This window comes from Aotus nancymaae, unplaced genomic scaffold (assembly GCF_030222135.1).
Source record: "Aotus nancymaae isolate 86718 unplaced genomic scaffold, 86718_ANA_hifiasm-v0.15.2.pri h1tg000108l, whole genome shotgun sequence".
Taxonomy (NCBI): domain Eukaryota; kingdom Metazoa; phylum Chordata; class Mammalia; order Primates; family Aotidae; genus Aotus; species Aotus nancymaae.
The window spans coordinates 13,015,099-13,037,871 of NW_026988523.1; the positions used below are offsets into that span (position 1 = coordinate 13,015,099).

The 22,773-nt window shown below is 35.9% G+C and overlaps 1 protein-coding gene across 1 annotated transcript in view; it reads left to right on the top strand.

Annotated features, from left to right (window-relative positions):
• Positions 1-22,773, top strand: part of XPR1 (xenotropic and polytropic retrovirus receptor 1) — a 254,560-nt gene that overhangs the window by 177,175 nt on the left and 54,612 nt on the right. The window contains exons 8-11 of the mRNA XM_064370708.1: positions 7,644-7,834; positions 8,052-8,231; positions 16,028-16,199; positions 17,662-17,856. Of these exons, the coding sequence (XP_064226778.1) occupies positions 7,644-7,834; positions 8,052-8,231; positions 16,028-16,199; positions 17,662-17,856 (738 nt within the window). The remainder of the gene's footprint in view (positions 1-7,643; positions 7,835-8,051; positions 8,232-16,027; positions 16,200-17,661; positions 17,857-22,773) is intronic.

Below are 22,773 nucleotides of genomic sequence, written 5' to 3' on the forward strand. Positions count from 1 at the left end.
TGCATAATGGATGGCATAACCATCATAGCATAACACATTACTTACATGCTTGTGGCAATGTTGGTGTAAACAAACCTATTGCACTGCCAGCTATATAAAAGTTAAGCGCTTACAAAGTTATGTACATAATACTTGATAATGATAATACATGACGATTACTGATTTTTGTATATACTATACTGCACTTTTTATTATTTTAGAGTGAACTCCTCCTACTAATTAAAAAAAGAGTTAACTGTAAAACAGCCTCAGGCAGGTCCTTCGGGAGGTGTTCTAGAAGAAGGCATTAATATAATAGGAGATGACAGCTCCATGTGTTATTGTGACTGAAGACCTCCCAGTGGTATAAGATGTGGAGGTGGAAGACTCCACATATTGGTGATTCTGATCCTGTGTAGGTATAGGCTAATATGTGTATTAATGCCTTAATTTTTAACAAAGTTTAAAAAGTAAAACTTAAAAAATGTAAAAATAGCAAAAAGTTTATAGAATAAGGATATGAAGAAAAAATATGTCTGTATTGTTGTACAGCATATTTATGTTTTAGGCTAGGTATTATTATGAAAGAGTTAAAAAAGTTTAAAATTTTTTTAAGTTTATAAAGTTAAAAAATTACAGTGAGCTAAGGTTAATTTATTATTGAAGAAAGAATGTTAAATTTTTATAAATTCAGTGTAGCCTAAGTGTATAGTGTATATACAGTTCACAGTAATGTAATGTCCTAGGTCTTCACATTTCACTCACCACTCACTCACTGACTCACCCAGAGCAACTTCCAGCCCTATAGCTCCATTCATTGTCAGTGTCCTGTACAGGTGTACCATTTTTAATCTTTTATAGTATATTTTTGCTGTGCCTTTTCAATGTTTCGATATGTTTAGAGACACAAATACCATTGTATTACAGTTGGCTACAGTATTCAGTACAATAACATGGTGGACAGGTTTGTAGCCTAGGAGCAGTAGGCTCAGGTAACTGTAAGTGATGAGAATAACAAACTGTAACTACATTCAAGAACATGATGGCTCTCACAAATGTTGAACAAAACAAGCCAGATACAAGAGTACATATTACATGATTGCATTTACATGGAGTTCAAAAAACAGGCAAACATCAGAATAGTATTTACCCTTGAGGAATGGATAGCAATTGGAAAGAATATAAGCAAGAACTTCTAGGATGCTTGTAATATATTGTGTTCTGGGTGCTGATTCAGTTTATCATTTTTCATTTTTCATCATGCTGCATACTTAGGATTTATCTGTTTTTCTATATGTGTGTAACAGATTTAAAAATTTTACATTAGAAAATTAGTGAGATCTTTGTGCACTGATACTGGAAAATCTCCACTCCAGGATATAAGTAAAAAAAAAAAAAAAAGGTATGGAATAGCATACATAGCATGCTCCCAGTTATAACTGGTGATTTGTTTTGTTTTCTAAAAAATGGTACGTGTTTCTCTATGCATCAAGAAGTTCTTGAGAGATAATAGACAAATTGTTAACATGGTTTTCTTCAGAAGATCTGGAGTGAGGCTTCTCATATTCTTTATAATATTTGAGGTTCTTTTCCTATACACATATATTACTTGTTAAAAAAATTTTTAATGTCCCTTTAAAGAAAAGTGATTTGGCAGCTTAATGCAGAGAGGACTGTAATTTTGTAAGTTTTAGAACAAACTTCTGTTTGGGTTTTTTTTTTTTTTTAACAGGTACATATTGACCTAAATACATAACCTAACCCCATTGTTAAGTGTCCAGGCTCTGGAGCCAGATTGTAGGGTTATTAAATCCTTGTCATCCTGGGCAGGAAACCTACTTTGAGTAAGCCTCAGTTACTTCATGTATCTGCTGAGGAAAACCAATTTATAGTGTTGCTATGAGAACTAATTAAATTATGCATGTAAAACATAGAGCATGTTGCTTACCCCAGAATAAATGCTTGAAGAATATTAGCTGATTTTTAAATTAAAAATTCATGAAGCCATGAGGAGTTTGTGATGAGACCTTATATATCTTTTATTCTTGGGACCTATGGCTCAGAGAGATGATATTCTTAAAGAAATAACACTAATCTGTTTTTGATTCCCTGGAATTTTTTATGATGATTTTGTCTAGCAAGAGTTATTGTGGTTTAATCTCCAGTAAATCTACAAAAGCTTGCTTCAGGGAGATCACGCCAAATGAAAGAGGTTTCATTATGTTGCTTATATATGCCCTTAGGTTTTAGATTTATGTGCAATTGAAAGTTCCTGATCTTTGATGAATAACTTGACTGTTAACAGTTAAGTTGCCTTTTGCTTTTTGAAACTTTTGTTTTCCTTCAGAGACAGGGTCTCGCTCTGTTGCCCAGGCTGGAGTGCAGTGGCCCTATCCTAGCTCAGTGCAGCCTAGATCTCCTGGGCTCAGGTGATCCTCCTGCCTCAGCCTCCTGAGTAGCTAGGAATACATGCATACAGTAGCACCATGCCTGGTGAAACTTTTTTATAGAAACAGGGTCTCAATATATTGCTTAGGCTGGTCTTGAACTCTTGGCCTCCAGTGATCCTCCCACTTTGGCCTCCTAAAACACTAGAATTACAGGTGTGAGTCACCATCCCTGGTCCATGTTTTTCGAACCATTTTGAAAGTAAATCAGTTCATTAGCTTAAATTAGTGTTGTCATTCAGAAGAATGTGCCTTTAGCATTTTATTGTTTTACATAGGTTTTGGGGGTTTTGTTGTTGCTGCTGCTGTTTTGGTTTTTACTGACTTTTCTAACAAGTTGTGGAGTTCAAGGATATTTTATTCAGATCATATTTACTGAAAGCCTTATAGATTTTCTAGTTCCTATGTTATCAAGTAGAACTTAGGTAAATATGTGTTTAGATTTTATAAGTATGTATTACATACTCTGTTCTTTCTATGTGGAACAGAATAATACTGTTGCCAAGGTAATGAATATTTAAACCCTAACCAGGCTATTTTGCTTTCTTTTGTGTATGGCTACAGATATTAACTAGACAGAATTAGAAAATTTTGATATATTAGAGAAAATCTATCACCACCACTAGTAAAACAGTTCAAAATATATGCCTAGGCCAGGTGGGGTGGCTCACTCCTATAATCCTAGCACTTTGGGAGGCCAAGGTGGGTGGATTGCCTGAGCTCAGGAGTTTGAGACCAGCCTGGGCAACATGGTGAAACCCCTTCTCTACTAAAAATGCAAAAATATTAGCCAGGCATGGTGGTGCTCACCTGTAATCCCAGCTACTTGGGAGACTGAGGCAGGAGAATCGCTTGAACCCGGGAGGCGGAGGGTGCAGTGAAGCAAGATCGTGCCACTGCACCCCAGCCTGGGTAACGGAGCAAGACTCTGTCTGGAAAAAAAAAATAGGAATTAGTAATAGCATCTAACATAGGAGTTAGTAATGACATCTTAAGATATATTTATTACTTTTTTCCTTTTCTGTTTTTTTTTTAATTGAGATAAAGTTCACATAACATAAAATTAACCATTTTAAAGTTAACAACTCAGTGGCATTCAAGTACATTCACAGTGTTGTACAACCACTACATCTGTCTGTTTCGCAGACATTTTCATTAGCCCAAAAGGAAACCCCACTCTCCATTCCATCTCCTCAACTGCTGGCAACCACTAATCTGCCTTCTGTCTCTATGAATGTTCCTATTCTGGGTATGTTCATAAATGGAATCATACAATATTTTGTGTTTGCCTTCTTTTACTTGGCAAATGTTTTCAAGGTTCATCCGTGTTGTAGCATGTATCAGTACTTCATTGTTTTTATGGCTGAGTAATATTCTATTTTGTGTGTATATCACAATTTGTCCATTCATTCATTGACGGACATTTGGGTCATTTCTATCTTTTGGCTATTGTGAATGGCACTGTTAGGAACATGCATAAACATGGATTTGTTTAGTACCTGTTTAATTTTCTGAGGAGCCACCAAACTGTTTTTCACAGAGGCGTTACCATTTTCCATTCCTACCAGCAGTTTATGAAGGTTTCGTTTTCTGCACATCCTTGCCCACACTTGTTTTCTGTGTTTTTGTTTTCTTCATTATATCCATCCAAATGGGTGTGAAGTGGTATCTTGTTTTGGTTTTAATTTGCATTTCCCTAATGCCTAATCATATTAAGCATCTTTTCAAGTCCTTTGCCCTTTTTTAATTGGGTTTTTCATGTTTTCATTGTTAAGTTGTAAGAGTTCTTCTTGTACTCTAGATACTAGACCCTTATTAGGTAAATGATTTGCAAATGTTTTCTCCCTTTCTATGTTTTTTTTTTTACTTTCTTGATAATGTCCACTGATGTTTTAAATTTTAATGAGGTCTAATTTATCTATTTTTCCTTTGGTTTTACATAGTTTTGTTGTGATACCTAAGAATCCATTGCCAAATTCAAGGTCGTGAAGGTTTATCCTTATGTTTTCTTTGGAGTTTTATGGTTTGAATTCCTATCTTTGAATTCTTTGATCAGTTTTGAATAATTTTTTATATGATGTGAGACAAGGGACCAACTTCATTTTTTTTGCATATGAATATCCAGTTGTCCCAGGACTAGTTGTTGAAGAGAGTATTCTTTTACACTGAATGATGTTGGCACTCATGTTGAAAATCAATCAACCATCAAATGTATAGGTTTCTGGATTCTTAGTGCTCTTCCATTCATCTATATGTCTGTTTTCATACCAGCGCCACAATGTTTTGATTACTATAGCTTTGTAGTAAGTTTTAAAACCACAAAATATGAGTCCCTAACTTTGTTCTCTTTTCATTATTGTCTTGGCTACTTGGGACCTCTTGCAGTTCCATATGAATTTAAAGATTGACTTTTTCAGTTCTGGAAAAAAAAAAAGCCATTGGAATTTTGATAGGGATTGCATTCAATCCGTAGATTGCTTTGGGTAGTATTGCCATCTTAACAATATCAGATCTTTCAATCGATGAACACAGGATTCTTTTCTACTTTAATTTCTTTCAGCAATGTTTTGAGTTTGTAGTATACAAGTCTTTTACTTCCTTGGTTAAAGTTATTTCTAGATGTTTTATTCTTTTGAATGCTATTGTAATTAGAATTATTTTCTTAATTTCAGTTTTAGATTGCTCGTTGTGGTGTATACACACACAACTGAATTTTGTGTGTTGATCTTGTACTCTACAATTGTGATGAATTTACTAACTCTAGTAGTTTTATTGTCGATTCTTTGGGGTTTGTGTTATTTTTGTTTCCCGACTATTGTAATGTATCTGTGGTCTTTGCTTAGGAATCAGGATGTAAAACTGTATGTAGGTTTTCATTTATAACTTCCTAACTTATCTTGCCTTTGTACTTGTTCCCTTGTAGTCTGTTCACATAACAGCTAGAGTAGCCCTTTAAAATAATTGATGAGGTCATGCCATGCATGTACAAAACCTTCTACAGGCTTGTACATTAGAGTAAAAGCTTAAGTCTTGACAAAGTACTGCAGAGCTGTCTGATCTGCCACTGGCCAGTTCTTTACCGCTATACCTTTGTTTATTCCAATCATAGTAACCTTGGCTTTCTTATTAGAGCAATCCATCTTAAGGCCCTTTGTATTTTCCCTCTCTATATGGATCCCTATTCCCTCAAATATTTCAATGCTTTGTTCTCTATTTCCTTCGGGTCATCTCCTGAAGTGTCATCTCCTGAGAGTCTTCCCTGACTGCCCTACCTAAAATAACACTTAACATCGTTCTTTATCTCCTTACGCTATTTTTCCTTGAAACCCCTTATTGACTTTATGCAGAACAGAAATTTCCCAAAGATAGGTATTTTGTCTGTTGTTCATCACTGAATGGCCAGGTCTAGAATGGTGTCAGATATAATAGGCACCTAATCAGTACTTGTCAAATGAAGGAATAAAAGTTTCCTCAAGTAAAAGGAAAAAGAAGCTAATATATACTCATGAGCCAAACGTTATTTTAGGCATTTAATATATGTTTTTCACATTTAGTCTTCTTCATAAACTTATGAGAATAGATATTATCTCCATTAATCAACAAAGAAACAGAGACTTTAAAAAATTAAATAATTTGGCGTAGCTAGGATTTGAAATCTGGTCTGTAGTACTTGATTCCAAAGCAAACGCTTTTTCTACCCTGTTGTTTAAAAATTATTAAATGTCCTTTGTACTGCAGAGAATACAAAGATAAACTATAAATAGTTACTTAAATTAATTAAGTATATAAGTTAGTATTTAGACTGGGTGCAGTGGCTCATGCCTATAATCCCAGCACTTTGGGAGGCCGAGGAGGGTGGATCACCTGAGGTCAGGAGTTCAAGACAAGCCTGGCCAACATGATGAAACCCTGTCTCTACTAAAAATACAAATAATTAGCTGGCCCTGGTGTCTGGAGGCTGAGGCAGGAGAATCGCTTGAACCCGGGAGGTGGAAGTTGCAGTGAACCAAGATCATACCACTGCACTCCAGCCTGAGCGATTGAACGGGACTCCGTCTCAAAAAAAAGAAAAAGTTATTATATAATTAAATTCCAAATGAACAGTACTGTCAGTAAGTTTTATAGTTATTTGGAAAATCATTAGGCAAAATGGAAATGTTTCTCATACAGTAGGCTGAAAACCAAATGCATCAATTCAATGAATTTGTGAACAGGTAAGGATCTGGCTCTTAAATAATAAGTAGAATTTGAATTAGTGGAGAGAAAGAACAAGGCCATTTTAGATACAGGGAACAACATAAGCAAGTGTGAAAAGCAAACTTATTAGAAGGATATAAAATTCATCAGGAGCCAAGAGTTAATATTTTAAGGGTGCTGTGAGATAAGTTTGGGAAAAGTGAGATGGTGATTAGATTATGAAGAATTTGAATTGTGAGGCTAAGGTATCTAAAGTATTTGAACATTATAATTACTGGAGAGCCATAGAATAATAGTGATATTGAACATTTGTGTGGGCATAGTGCTTAAGAGTAAGAGCTTTGGAGCAAAACTGTGTTCAAATCCTGCGTTAGCTCAGTAACTAAGCTAATGACTTAACCTCTCTGTGCTCTAGTTTCCTAATCAAATGGGGATAATGTTTTTTAACTCAAAGAGCCATTGTAATGGTTAAATGAATTAGCAATTATTGTATGTAAAAATGATGAAAACAGTGCTTAGCACATATAGTAAGCATTCTATAAATATTAGCTATTGTCATTTATATGACATTTAAATTTTCATACCGCTTTCATATGTACTGTTTCTTTTCATTTTCATGGCAACTCTGTGAGGTAGATGTACTTTATCAGTTTAATAATGGAGTAAATGAAGCCAAAGAGGTTTTGTCATGCCGGATCCCCAGCTGGCAGAACTGATCCCGTGATTCTAAGCCATTTCACTGTGATTCTCTACAATCTAAAAAAACTAGTGGAACAATGGGATGACATGCTGAAAGTCAAGTTTTAGGGAAATTATTCTAGTGACAATCTACAGAGTAAAATGAAGATAGAAAAGAACCCGAAGGCAGGATTACAAGGCTCTTAAAATAATCTAGGTTTAGGTTTTATATATGAAAAGTTTCTCTGCTAGGGCTATGACATTGAGAATGAAGAGAAAATATTATTAATTCAAGGGACGTTATGGATTTTGTAACTAACCAATATATTAATATTCTTTCAGCTGTATTTAAACTTGAAACAGATAGAAGTATATGGCCCTTGATAAGAATCTATCGGGGCGGCTTTCTTCTGATTGAATTCCTTTTTCTACTGGGCATCAACACGTATGGTTGGAGACAGGCTGGAGTAAACCATGTACTCATATTTGAACTTAATCCGAGAAGCAATTTGTCTCATCAACATCTCTTTGAGGTAATCAAAGCAAGACATACTACCCCATGAATATAGTTTACATTAGCTACATAGCCATCTGGTTTCGTGGGTACTTAAATCTATCTTCTACTTGAAGGGGATTAGTGGCTTAATATCTAATCATGTTTCTTACTTTTGTTTTATTAAAGATATTTGAAGTAATGGTCAAAGTAAAAATAATTTTCTCTATCTTTCTGTCTTCCCCATCCTTTACTAGATTGCTGGATTCCTTGGGATATTGTGGTGCCTGAGCCTTCTGGCTTGCTTCTTTGCTCCAATTAGTGTCATCCCCACATATGTGTATCCACTTGCTCTTTATGGATTTATGGTTTTCTTCCTTATCAACCCCACCAAAACTTTCTACTATAAGTCCCGGTTTTGGCTACTTAAATTGCTGGTAAGTCCAGAAACTCGTGTACCATTTTTAGAGTGGTATAGTGGTTATTGACTTCCTCTGTGATAAAACCAAGGCTGCTAGGTTGTACAGCTGTAGAGGCCATGATTCACATTACAGTTTATGTGATTGGTGCCCCAGCTCCAGGGCAAACAATATAGTGTAACTGATAGCCGTGAAGTTGTACAACATGGAGGCCCTAGGAAAAAGCACTCATGTATGTTTTCCTCCTAAGATTGAGTATCAAGTAGCCAAATAATGAAATGATTTTGCAGATGGTAATCATTGTTTACTTCATTTAACTAGCTGTGATAAGATGTAGAACTTTGTAAGTTTCCTTCCAAAAAAATTGTGGTAAAATTATTATTTTCTTATTAAGTTGATGTGAGTATCAACCCAACATTTTATTTTAGGGAAGATTTGTTCTCTCAAACCAATAGGAATATTTAACCAGATTACCAAGTTTAATTTGAAAAACTGACTTTGGGCCGGGTGCGGTGGCTCTCGCTTGTAATCCCAGCACTTTGGGAAGCCAGGGCGGGTGGATCATCTGAGGTCAGCAGTTAGAGACCAGCCTGACCAACATGGTTAAACCCCATCTCTACTAAAAATACAAAATTAGCTGGGAGTGGTGGCACATGTCTGTAAACCTAGCTTCTTTGGAGGCTGAGGCAGGAGAATCGCTAGAACCCCAGAGGTGGAGGTTGCAGTGAGCCTCGATTATGCCATTGCATTCCAGCCTAGGCAACAAGAGCAAAACTCCATCTCAAAAAAAAGAAAAAGAAAAAAAGAAAAATTGACTTTGATTCTTGTTTATAATAAGTTCCATTTTTTTCTTCCACTTAACCTATTTCTTAGTGATCTCAAAATCATTTAGCCTCAGCAGTGATACAAAATTTCCTGGAAAAATATAAGGCTTTCTCCTGTAAAGATAACTGTGGATTGGATGGAGACTTCTGCTTACTTGTAAATTAAGCTAGCTCTGTTTTGAAAATCATTTGAGGCCAGATGCGGTGGCTCACGCCTGTAATCCCAATACTCGGGAGGCTGAGGCGAGTAGATCCCTTAAGCCCAGGAGTTTCAAACCAGCCTGGGCAACATGGTGTAAACCCTGTCTACAAAAATTAAAAAATTAGCTGAGTATGATGGTGCACACCTGTAGTCCCAGGTACTTGTGACGCTCAGGTGAGAGGATTGCTTGAGCCAGGAATGTCAAAACTACAGTGAACCCTGTTGGTGCCACTACATTCCCAGCCTGGGCAACAGACTGAGACCCTGTCTCTAAAGGAAAAAAAAGAAACAAATAAAGAAAGTAAATCAGTTAAGATAACTTTCACATAATTATTTTTTAGATTGTGAATTACAGATGACAATAAAGATTAGTGATTAAATTGACCAATCTCTATACAAACTTTCAGAATTACCATATTTTCTCACCTCTTTTTCACTTTATAGGTATACCTCCTTGAAAACTGTAGTTCCTAATTTTTTTCTTTTGTATGCTCCTTAGGTTAGCAGAGGTTTTGTATTCTTAGCAAAACATAACAATTTTTTTTTTTTTTTTTTTTTTTTTTGAGATGGAGTTTCGCTCGTTACCCAGGCTGGAGTGCAATGGCGCGATCTCGGCTCACCGCAACCTCTGCCTCCTGGGTTCAGGCAATTCTCCTGCCTCAGCCTCCTGAGTAGCTGGGATTACAGGCACGTGCCACCATGCCCAGCTAGTTTTTTTTTTTGTATTAGTAGAGACAGGGTTTCACCATGTTGACCAGGATGGTCTCGATCTCTTGACCTCGTGATCCACCCGCCTCGGCCTCCCAAAGTGCTGGGATTACAGGCTTGAGCCACCGCGCCCGGCAACAATTTTTTTTTAATCTGAAGACATAAAATATGGCTTTCTATTAAGAAAATCTGTAGAACCAGGTGTGGTGGCTCATGCCTATAATCCCAGCACTTTGGGAGGCTGAGGTGAGTGGATCACTTAATGTCAGGAGTTAGAGACCAGCCTGGCTAACATGATGAAACCCTGTCTCTACTAAAAATACAAAAATTAGCCAGGCAAAGTGGCAGGTGCTTGTAATCCCAGCTACTGAGAGGCTGAGGCAGGAGAATCACTTGAACCCAGGAGGTGAAAGTTGCAGTGAACCGAGATGGTGCCACTGTACTCCGGCCTGGGTGACAGAGGGAGACTCTGTCTTAAAAACAAAAACAAAAACAAAAGATAAAAAAGATAAGGTCTCCTTTGTTGCCTGGACTTGTCCCAAACCTCCTGGCCTCAAGTGCTCCTCCCCACCTTGGCCTCCCAAAGTGCTGGGATTACAGGCATGAGCCACGGTGCCTGGCCATAAAATTATTTTTAAATGAGACTTTGGAAGATTCCGAAAACTCCAGTGTTACTGTGATTGCATAATTATAGTAACAGGATAATATAGTTGTGTACATTGTGTACTAAGTGAGCATTTCCCCAGTGTATCTGCCTTTGTTTAAATAGCAAGCTATGATTCATGCATGACCAGTTACTGTTACTCTTATTAGCAGAACGATTCCCCATTGAGTAGACATTTATCTGTGCATCTGCTGTGTTTTTGTTAATAAATGAGGACTTGTTGATGGAATAGGTTGACAATGATATAAGCAGTAATAGAATAATAAAATGTACTATCAGATACAGTGAAATATAGAAGGAAGCATTGTGGTTTGTTATTTTTGTAGCAACAGTTATAAACAGAAGAATGTTACCATTTATAGATCATTTTAGTATTAATTGACCTGCTGACTTACTTTAAATCTCACTGAGAAAACTTGCCCTTAGACTGATTCCTAGTGAATTAACAAGAACGTGTCCACTCTAGTTATGTTTTTCTACCACTTTTTAAAAGCTTAATCCTAAAGTAAAACTGCATTTCCTTCTTTCTTTTTTTCCTTAATTTTTTTTTTTTTTTTGAGACAGGATCTGGCTCTATTTCCCAGGCTGGAGTGGAGTGGCATGATCTCAGCTCACTGCAGCCTCCACCTCCCAGATTCAAGTGATCCTCTCACGTCAGCCTCTTCAGTAGTTAGGACCACAACATGCCTGGCTAATTTTTTTGCATTTTTAGTAGAGATGGGGTTTTACCATGTTGCCCAGGCTGGTCTCAAATTCCTGGTCTCAAGTCGTCTGCCTGCCTTGCCTTCCAAAGTGCTGGGATTACAGGTGTAAGCCACCGTGCCCAGGCTTTTCTTTAATTTTTAGTGAGAAAAGCACATATGTCATTTAGCCATAGTGGTAGGCACTGGGTACCATTTATGTCCGTATTTATATTGGAATATATGAAATTGATATATGCTATGCTCCCAAAAACAAAGCTAAAAAAGTTTATAAGAAATCGATTTATTTTGATATGAATATTGTATGTCAAATTAGTGTAGATTATTTACATCCATTAAGTTATACCTTCTCTCCCTAAATCTGTACTTACCTCAATTGGCAATCTAATTAGGTAGCATAAACAGTGCTTCAGATTTTCTAAACAAAGATATCAATTTATAGTTCAATATATTAAAATATATCAAAAGTCTATTTAAAATGTTTAAATTATAGTCCTTTATTATATAATTTAGAAATCAGTTTTTACCAAGTTTCTTTAGTTTTGTAGTAAAAATTTTACACATTTCTGTTATAAGAATAGAGAGGTGTTCTTATTTAGTAACTACTTTACATATTTTTAAAATAACCCACAAGTTGGAGCTGCTATTAATTCCCATTTTATAAATGAAGAAACCTACATTCAGAGAAGTTAATTAACTTGCCTAAGGTCACATAGCCAGTGAATGATGAAGATGAGTTATGAACCCAGGCAGTCGGGCTTCATAATCTATACTCTTAAACACTAACATTTAACACTTAGCCCTATTAGTTATTTTTGTAAGATGTTTAACTTTGATCTAGTGGATGAAACTAGTAGAATATAAAAATCAAATTTGGGGCTGGGCACAGTGCCTCATGCCTATAATCCTAGCACTTTGGGAGGTGGAAGTGGGAGGATCTTAAGCCCAGGAGTTCGAGACAATCCTGGACAACATGACAAAACCCTCTCTATATAAAAACTGAAAAATTAGTGGGGTATGGTGGAACATACCTGTAGTCCCAGTTACTTGGGAGGCTGAGGGAGGAGGATCGCTTGAGTCCAGCAAGTTGAGGTTGCAATGAGATGAAATTGCACCACTACACTCCATGAAAAGTAGAAGTTAGAACTTCATCTTCTTAGCTGTTTATCAGTATTAACTTAAAAGATTATGTTAACATGTTCTTTGTAATAACTTATTAGTGGCTTTTTTGTGTATGTGGTAAAATATCAGATATCCAGAATTGTCTCTGGCTTTCATAATACTGTGACTCTAGGAATTGTCACTTTAATCAAAATCACAGGGTAGAAGTGGTAAAGTTGAAAGGCCTTATCCAGATTAAGAAAAGAAGGAGAAGTGAGTTACAGAATTCACTCTGAAGGAGAAATCAGATAAATCTAGAATGGATTTGACTGTGTGTAAATGTCAGTGAGTTGAATATGTTTATGTCTCCCTCTCACCCTGCCTCTGATAGAGTGACTTCTTGTATTCTCTGTATTTCCAATGTATTTTGTGTATCTCTATAATATGGTGCTTTAATTTTACCTTTCTATATTTATTTGCCCAACTAGACTATGGATCTTTAAGGCCTTTGAGGGTAGAGACTGTTTTATCTCTGTACCGCCGCAATGCCTGACATACTACAAATACTTGATAAGTCTTTGCTAGATAGATGACTATAATTATATTTTTTCCTTCATTGGTTATATTATACTAACATTTACTAATCCTTCCTTTCTTCCTTTTTTCATTTTCTCTTTTTATAAATTTTCCCTTCTTTTTAGTGTTTTATTTTTATCTTCATATCACTCCTATCCTTTACCAGTCCCATCCCTCCATCTCTTTCTTCCTCATTTAATGCATTATCTTCCTCTTCTGCTCTTATGGAGATTTTCTGAATTAGCCAGGTTTTGAGGATGGAGTTGGCAGAGTGTGAGAGTAATGATAGTCTGTCTCATGTCAGTTAGAAATTTCTCCTAGGCTACCAGTTTCAAAATAGTTCATGATTAGAGTTGGATTTAGACTTCTTGCTCCTTTGGTGTTACAGCCTAAATTATTCTGTTATTTCCGTCACTTTGAATCCTTTAAGTCCATTCTGCACCTTAGAGTTTCTTAAAATATTACAAAATCTGGTGCCAGAACTTCTTCGTGTGTAGATGACTACCATCCTACCCTCTTCCTCTTCCCCACAAAAAGTTTGCTGTATCTAGAGCTTATGGTTGGTATAGACTATTTATCTGGTTTATTGAACTCATGGGAAGAGTATGAGAGTGATTAAGAGACTGAGCCATGGAACCAGAATATATCAGCACCAGAAAATAATGTCTCAAAGCCTGTATGATGTCCCACAGACACCGGGTCTAGCTTCCAAAGCTCCAAGAAAGTACCTGTCATAGGTAGTTGACACCCAGGATTGAGTCATAATATGACCATTTATCTGCCTGAAATAATAAAGATAAATATTTAGAGAAAGAGTAGAAAGATCCCGCCAAGTCTGAGTAGAGAGTTATAGACTCCCAAGTTGAATATGTCTATGAAATGAATATAACTAGATCACTAGAGAGCTAGAGATTAGATTCATTTTCTCAAAACTTCTACTTACTCAGAATTTCTTGTTTCAGGAGTCACATTTCCTCCTATACAAGATAAAAAGGGATCTGATAGGTTGAGGATTAAGTCTTCCTTTATCCCATATTCATGCAAGGCTTATCAAGACAGTCTGCACAATTTGGGCTTATTTCTGGTATTTGCATAGGTGCCTACTTCCCTTCTCTGCAACGCCAAGATTTCCCTTTGTAGTGATAAACAGGTTTCCACAGAATAGATTAGGAAGAGCCTATGTCGGTCTTCTGTAAAATGGGGATATGAATAGTTCCTAGCTCGTAGAATTGTTATGAGGATTGGATTAATGCCTGCATAAGCCTTGAAGAAAATACACTGTATGAGTTACTGCTTAATACATTTAATACCTTTATCATGTGTTCAGAACAGTCGGAAGAGGGCTGGTTTTTGTGGTGTAATTTGAAGATGAACACAGCCATCACCATGGCATTAGTGAAAAGAAAGTGACTTTGGTTAGAGAATGAGGCATGTCTCAGATGGTATACCATCCTTTCCTGCTTATTCTTTGTAAGCAAAGAAGAACTTTGTATTCAGTTAACTAAGATGAAGAATAGTCTAGACATTATAGCACATGCGTCTCCAGCAAAACTTCCTAACTTTAGAGCCTCTCAAAGCTTCTATCTTCTGCTATTCTCTCTGCTTTCAACTTTAACTCTTCCCACCTCTTTGCTTTAGAAATTTTCTTTCTTTTTTTTTTTTTTTGGAGACAGAGTCTCGCTGTGTTGCCAGACTGGAGTGCAATGACACGATCTCAGCTCAATGCAACCTCCACCCTCTGGGTTCGAGCGATTCTCCTACCTCAGCCTCCCAAGTAGCTGGGACTACAAGCGTGTGCCACCATGCCCAGCTAATTTTTCTATTTTTAGTAGAGACAGGGCTTCACCATGTTGGCCAGGATGGTCTCAATCTCTTGGCCTCGTGATCCGCCCACCTTGGCCTCCCAAACTGCTGGGATTACAGGCATAAGCCACCGTGCCTGGCCTCTATTTATTTTCTTTTTTTCTTTCTTTCTTTCTTTCTCTTCCTTCTTTCTTTCTTTCTTTCTTTCTTTCTTTCTTTCTTTCTTTCTTTCTTTCTTTCTTTCTTTCTTTCTCTTTTTGAAAACATGGGTAAATTTATTTGTTAAGATTTGAGTGCAAACTTAAGAATAAACAAAGCTTTTCATCAAGAATAAACACAGAAGCTAAACAATTCTTCAATCATGCATTTTAACAGAAAGTACAAATATGAATACATTATAATTTGTAACTTCATTTAAAAATTAAATTATCTGTCCAAATCCAAAACACTACACAGTCTTTAATCTGTTCTCTTCTTCTTACCTTAGAAACATTTGTCATATGCTATCAGGAAAATATAGGCAAGAATTACTAATCGGTTCTTTATGATCAAAGAAACATTATTCTCCTTAACTGTGACTTTTTGAATCTTTTATCTGTATTTCAGTTCTGAAATACCACACACTGTACCTCCACTCTTGAGGAAAAAAAGAATGAATACAGAAATCAAGGAGGTTTGACCGTTCATGGAATTAAAGCAAAGTCACAAGTGTTTGACTTAGAAATGTCCATATTTTAAATTTTTAAAGTACAACTTTAGTTAATGGCTGACGTGTATGTAATAATTGTGAACAGTTTAAACAGGGATAAGAATGTGCGAACAAAATCTTTAGACTCAAATACTTGAAAAGTCGCTATAAGTATGGAAAGATTTGTTTACATAAACATGTATATTTTTAGATGAAAAATTAGGGGGTAGTGGTATCTCCCTGGTCCCTTAACAATATTTGGATTTTTGCAAAGAATTAGCAGCACCTATGCTTTCTATGTTATAACTGTAGTTATTCCTGCTTTTTTTCCTCCTTTACTTCCTTTCTTTGTTATCCATTCAACTCATTCCCTTCGCTGCTAATTCACAACCTAGCCACTGTTGCCAGGTCTCTGTGTTTATGACTGGTTCTTTGGTTTCCATTTTATCAACTAAAGCAATCATGCTGAACAGTCAGACATGAAATGGAGAAATTTAATATGACTTTTCATGTTTCTATGTTTTCTGATTTTTTTTCTTTCTCTCAGTTTCGAGTATTTACAGCCCCCTTCCATAAGGTAGGCTTTGCTGATTTCTGGCTGGCCGATCAGCTGAACAGCCTCTCAGTGATACTGATGGACCTGGAATATATGATCTGCTTCTACAGTTTGGAGCTCAAATGGGATGAAAGTAAGGGCCTGTTGCCAAATAATTCAGAAGGTAGGGTATGAGTTTGCATCTATACTACTAAATTGCCAGTGTAAACCAAGAAATATTGGGAAGGCTAACTGAGAAAATCAAGGTCATGATGAAACTTATCCAATAATATTACAAACTTAATTAAATGTACTTGGCATTCTGTTAGCAGTCTCTTTGTCTGATATAATTTGGCTTTTAAATTATGCATTAGGATTTTGTCTGTCCATTTGCCAAGAGATGTACAACTTACACCTAAGAATTCTAAAACTTTTTAAGTTCTAGTACATTGGTACTTATATTGCAAATGCTTTCATGCCAACAATTTGTTGTCACAGTATTGCTGTATAATGTAACATAGATACCAGTGATCAAAAATACTGATTATTTACAAATAAATTAAGTGCTTCGAGAGTAATTACAGATTGGTTTTTAATTCTTAGTTGGGATGTTATTTTTCTTCTAGCTTTTTTCCCCACCCTTAGTTTATGTCAGGAGTTCAAGTTATTAAGGAATTTTGCCTTCGTGACAAAGATCTAATTTAGATCGACTGTGTAACATGTGACTAACAAAAGTTAATGATGAAGCCAATGTTGACACATTGTTATTGATTGCCAGTGGATCACAACTCTGTTATAGTTCAATCATACTCAATTCTGAGTTTCAGAATTCAAAGAAAAATTGATTTACCAACTCCATTCTTATTTAAACACACAGTTTGTTATTGGTTTAAAAAAGGAGGGGAGGTGGATGTACAAGAGCATGTGCTCTTGGGTGTCGTTTTGTTGGTGGTTTGGAATTCACAAAATTGTCTAGAATCACTGGTGATACTTGTAGGTTTTCCAGGTGTTTCAAATTATGGAGCCATCCCATTTTTCCCTCCTTCTATTAGTATACTCATCATCTAATTTTCTTACAGTTTTATCACACTCCGAAGAGAGCGATTCCAGGATATATCCATAAATCTGAGATAACAAATTTCCCCACCAGTTCCCCTCAATATAGTTTACCTTCTCTCCTTGACTTGTCTACCACTAAAATGCTTGCTGGGTGCGGTGGCTTACACCTGTAATCCCAGCACTTTGGGAGGCTGAGGTGGGCGGATCACTTGAGGTCAGGAGTTTGAGACCAGCCTGGCCAACATAGTGAAACCCCGTCTCTACTAAAAATACAAAAATTAGCTGGATGCACCTGTAATCCCAACTACTCCGAAGGCTGAGGCAAGAGAATCACTGGAACTCAGGAGGTGGAGGTTGCAGTGAGCTGAGATTTTTGCCACTGCACTCCAGCCTGGACCACAGAGCGAGACTCAGTCTCAAAAAAAAAAAAAAAAGCTTGAGATGTATAATAGTTGCAAAGAAGAAAGTGATTCTGAAACCTAGGTTTCTTGCTTTTTTAGACTTGGTAATGGCTACACTATATGGCTGAATGATGTGAACAAGTTATTTTTTTTAATTGTAATTTTTCTTCTTTGAAATCTTCACAGAATCAGGAATTTGCCACAAATACACATATGGCGTGCGGGCCATTGTTCAGTGCATTCCTGCTTGGCTTCGCTTCATCCAGTGCCTACGCCGATATCGAGACACAAAAAGGGCCTTTCCTCATTTAGTTAATGCTGGCAAATACTCCACAACTTTCTTCATGGTGACGTTTGCAGCCCTTTACAGCACTCACAAAGGTATTCTGTGATTGACTATGAATATATATTTTTTTAAACCTGGATTTTTACTACCTGAATCTATTTCTTACTCTGATTACTTTTCCGTTTGTCATGCTCTTTTTCTTTTCCACTGAAATTTCAGTTCCTTCAGTTATACCAGTTTGTTCTTGAATGCAGTTTTAGTCTCATCCAGTATCTACTGATAACTACCATTGAAAAAAAGCACAGTCACCCAGAATAAGAATTTATAATAATGTTTAAAATCTTGAATTATGTCTAATGGGTTCAATCTATGGATATCTTGAGTTTCCATTTGTTTTTAGACTTCCTTGTTCATTAATGAGGTTGGGAAATGGGTTGGTGAAAAAAAATTCCCTGTGGCAATCAAGTATATTTTTAATCGCTTTCCTTCACCAAGTAGTAAGAATTGTTTCCAGCCCATTTAACTGCAAATTGAGTTCTCTGATTCCTCTAGTTTCTCATCTCCATGACAACCTATTATTACTTGAGACTGCTCTTCTGTTGGGAGGAGAAAAGGCTTTTAAGTTCTGAGCCACATGCAGTCACTCCTTTTGAATTTTTAACCTTTTTCCAAGAACTGTCAGTCAATGATCTCAGATCTCACTTCCTTTTAGTAAAATGCATTACATCTTTGTCTTTTTAAGTCAGTATCAGCCCACACCTTAGATGCTGCACTTTCTCATCTGTAGGTTGTAAAGAGATCTTACTAATTAAAATTATTAGTTATTTTTAAATACTTTGCAAAAATTTTTTTCAGTGATTTTTTTTTTCTTAATTGAGAGGCTGTATTTTAGGAGCTTTGGCTAGTGCTACAAAATTGCTGCTAATCTAAAGTGTGTCTAATAGTCATAAAAGATCAGAACATTGCTTCAGTAAACCTTGAGATTTGATGCAGCAGAAGATATTTATAATATAATTCCACTTTTTACAGTAGATTCTACGGTTAGAGTAGGATTGATAAATGTAGCCAATAATTTTACCACCATGTGGACATTCTTGTTAAATGATATAATTTAACTAAGTATGTTAGTGAAGGAACCACATCCCCAAAGCTCCCATAATTTTAACTCATACTGTGGAATGCTGTCGTTAAGTCCAGGCATGTATCATAATTCAGAAGGTTGTTACTAGAGAATTTATAAATTGGTTTATAAATTCATGATATTTATGACTTCTTTTACTAAATTATAAAGAGCACTTTACTTTTCTTCCATCCCAGGTAAAAATGAGTGCTGTTGTTTTGGTTGAATATTTTAGAACATGATATACCTTTAACTGCAGTTGACTCTTAAACAACTTGGAGATTAGGGGCACCAACCTCCCACACAGTTGAAAATCCACAGATAACTTAACTTTCAAAAATGTAACTACTAATAGTTACCATTGACTGGAAGCCTTACTGATAAAATAAGCAGTCTATTAACATATATTTGGTTTGTCATGTATTATATACTGTACTTTTGTAATCAAGTAAACTAGAGAAAAGAAAATTTTATTAAGAACATCATAAGAAAGACAAAGTATCTTTCCTATTCATTAAGTGGAAATGGATGGTCATGAAGGTGTTCACCCTTGTCATCTTCACATTGAATAGGCTGAGGAGGAGGAGGAAGAGGAAGGGTTGGTCTTGCTATCTCATGGGTAGTGGAGGCAGAGGAAAATTTGTATGTAAGTGGACCTGTGAAGTTCAAACCCATATTATTCAAGGGTCAACTGTATACTGATAGCATTCAGTAAAAAGCTGAAAATCCAAATTCTTCAAATCTGTGAACAGCCCAAATCGAAAATGTCTAAACTAAAAATGTAGTAATTTAGATAGTATTGTGGGCTTAAGACATTTCTTACTCGTGTACTCCTTCAAAGAGTTTTATTAAACCATATTATCTTTTGGACATTTTTAAGTTTACAACTGAAATTTTTTATCTTAAGTTTAAATAATTATAAAAGATGCAGTTTCAGTGTATTTTAAATGTTCACATTTTAAAATAAAACCACTAAATGTTTCCAGTGCAGTAGTCAGAAAATTTCCGTCTCTTTGCTCTTAAACTATAATGTAATATATCTTTATTTTCATGTAATATATTTTTTGTTTAATGACTTGTCTGCTACATAAACATATAAATTGAAATTAAATTATTTCTGTCACTAAAAGATTAATTTGTTTTCTGCTCTGGGACGTAATTATCATTACCCTGATTATTACAGTTGATCAACATTACAAATTATTACAAATTTTTATAAGTAATTATTGCAGATAAACATTTCTTAATGAGATAAATTTATGTTATTACTAGCAATATTACAAATGTATTACAAATTTTTATAAATAATTATTGCAGATAAACATTTCTTAATGAGATAAATTTATGTTATTACTGTTTCCTTTTTCAGTTTTTATATAAGTAAACTCTGAGAAATCTTGTGGCTATGTAGATGAGAATAGAAAAAGTTTTGTTGTTGCAGTATCACTCAGTTTTATGAATTCAGTGAGTTATTTATGGTTTATTTGCCAATTATGAGTTATTTGTCCAAAAAATTGCATAGTTATCTATCATCAATAAATATTTTAGTGATTAGATATTCTTGGTTGAAAGCAAAGAGTTGAAAATAAATAAAGAATTGAACATAAACTGGATGAAAAAGGATTTGATAACCAGCCATTGGAGTCGTTAACTTTCTAACTTGACAGTAGACCATCAACCATCATAAGATTATTAATTTTAGAAGCTCTTTGTCTAACCCAACATATGCAAATAATTGTTAGGAAAATAAAAATATTGTTAAATTCAATACACATTTGCCAGTTCAAAATTTTACAATGAAATACCTTTTTTTTTTTTTTTTTGAAATGGAGTCTTGCTCTGTCTCCCAGGTTGGAGTGCAGTGGCACGATCTCAGCTCACTGCAATCTCTGCCTCTGGGTTCAGGCAATTCTTCTGTCTCAGCCTCTCAAGTAGCTGGAACTACAGACCCATGCCACCATGCCCAGCTAATTTTTGTGTTTTTAGTAGAGATAAGGTTTCACCATATTGGCCAGGCTGGTCTGAAACTCCTGACTTAGAGGCGTGAGCCACCGTGCCTGACTGAAATACTTTTATCATATTCTTTAAATGTGTTTTTGAAAAAAATCTGGAACTACAGATTCCACTCATCTAAGCTATGGAGAATATCTGCAATATACCTATAGAGGAGGAAAAACTTACTCCTCTACCCTCTTAAGTAATTGGGACCCACAAATGAAATTGACAGCAGGTAGATTAATAGGAGAAAAGGTTTGTTATATATACAGAGATCTTCATAGAAAAGAAGACCCAAAAGAAGTGTTTAGACCAGGGGGGTGGAGGGGGCTCATATACCATTTTTACAAACAGTGATAAATTGTGAAAAATTAAGTTTAGAGAAAGTTAGGTGGTTGGGCTTTTGGGTGGTAAATTGTGAAAAGGGAAATACATGGGGATTCTAATGAAAGAAAAGGGTTATTTAGTAAGGTTTGTTATGCAGACTAAAGTGGATGTCTTCTCCATTGATAAGCATCATTGCTGGTGATGAAGTGTTGCCCTTCTCTTCCTGGTACGAGAGTGAGACACCTTTACAAATGGAAATTTATATTACATTTACAAAAGGAATTTATGCCCTGCTTTTAGACAAAAAGAGTGAGGGCAGAGATATTCCCCTTCATCTGCCATTTCTTAGTTGCCTTCAGCTCAAAATAATCCTTATGCCAAGGTGGCATATTTGGGGATATATTAGGATCCTCTTCATCCCCTAATTGGGAAATCAGACAAGTGGAAAAAATTTTGACTTCAGATTAATGTGTGTGTGTGTGTCTGTGTATATATATATATATATATATATCTCCCTGTGTAAGCACCTCATTCTTTCATTCCCTTTTTTTGTTGTTGTTGTTTTCTTTTTTTTTTTTTGATATGGAGTCTTGCTCTGTCGCCTAGGCTTGAGTGCAGTGGCGCCATCTTGGGACACTGCAACCTCCGCCTCCTGGATTCAAACAATTCTTCTGCCTCAGCCTCCCGAGTAGCTGGCACTACAGGTGTGTGCCACCATGCCTGGCTAGTTTTTTGTATTTTTAGTAGAGATGTGTTAACCAAGATGGTCTCTATCTCCTGACCTTTTGATCCACCCACCTCGGCTTCCCAAAGTGCTGGGATTACAGGAATGGGACACTATGCCCAGCCACATTCCTTCATTCTACTTCTAAGTTAGATGCATGACCAGGTAGATAGGTAGACAGGCAGGCAGAGCAAGCATTCATTCAGCAAATACTTATTAAGAATATTTTATGTAACATACCATGCTAAGTACTAAAAATGTAGCAACAAAACACAACACAATTCTTGCACTTAATAATTTATAATCTAGTAGGGGAATAGACAAAGTAAAAAGGCATTAATTGATTTCACAACAATGTCAATATTCTTAATACTACTGTTAAGTATATAGAATATAAAGAGATAAGCAGGATACTAAAGAACCTCCAGCATAGGTCTCAAAATCAGTCCCCTAGGCCTCAGGATGGGAGGAAGACTTCTGCAAGGTAACATCTAAGCTATATCCTATTGTTTATATTAAGTTAAGGAAGATTCTAGTTATCCCAGTATGTGCCTTGCTCAAGGCCATGTAATTTGTGAGTGGTGGAGGTGTAGCAATTCTCAGTTCTGTCCTTCAGCCTAGGAATTTTTTTTTTTCAAAGCCACATCTTTAAAGTGGGGATAATGGTACCTATATTGTTTGTTTCACAGGTTTGTTATAAGGAGTAAATAAGAGGGCACATGAAATCACCTTAGACTCTAACATGCTACATAAAGGGAATTTATGATAAAATGAAATATTTTCTTTGCTGACTACAGCTGCTACATGTGTGACTTCCTTTATAGAGTCTTTTTAAGAGAAACCTTC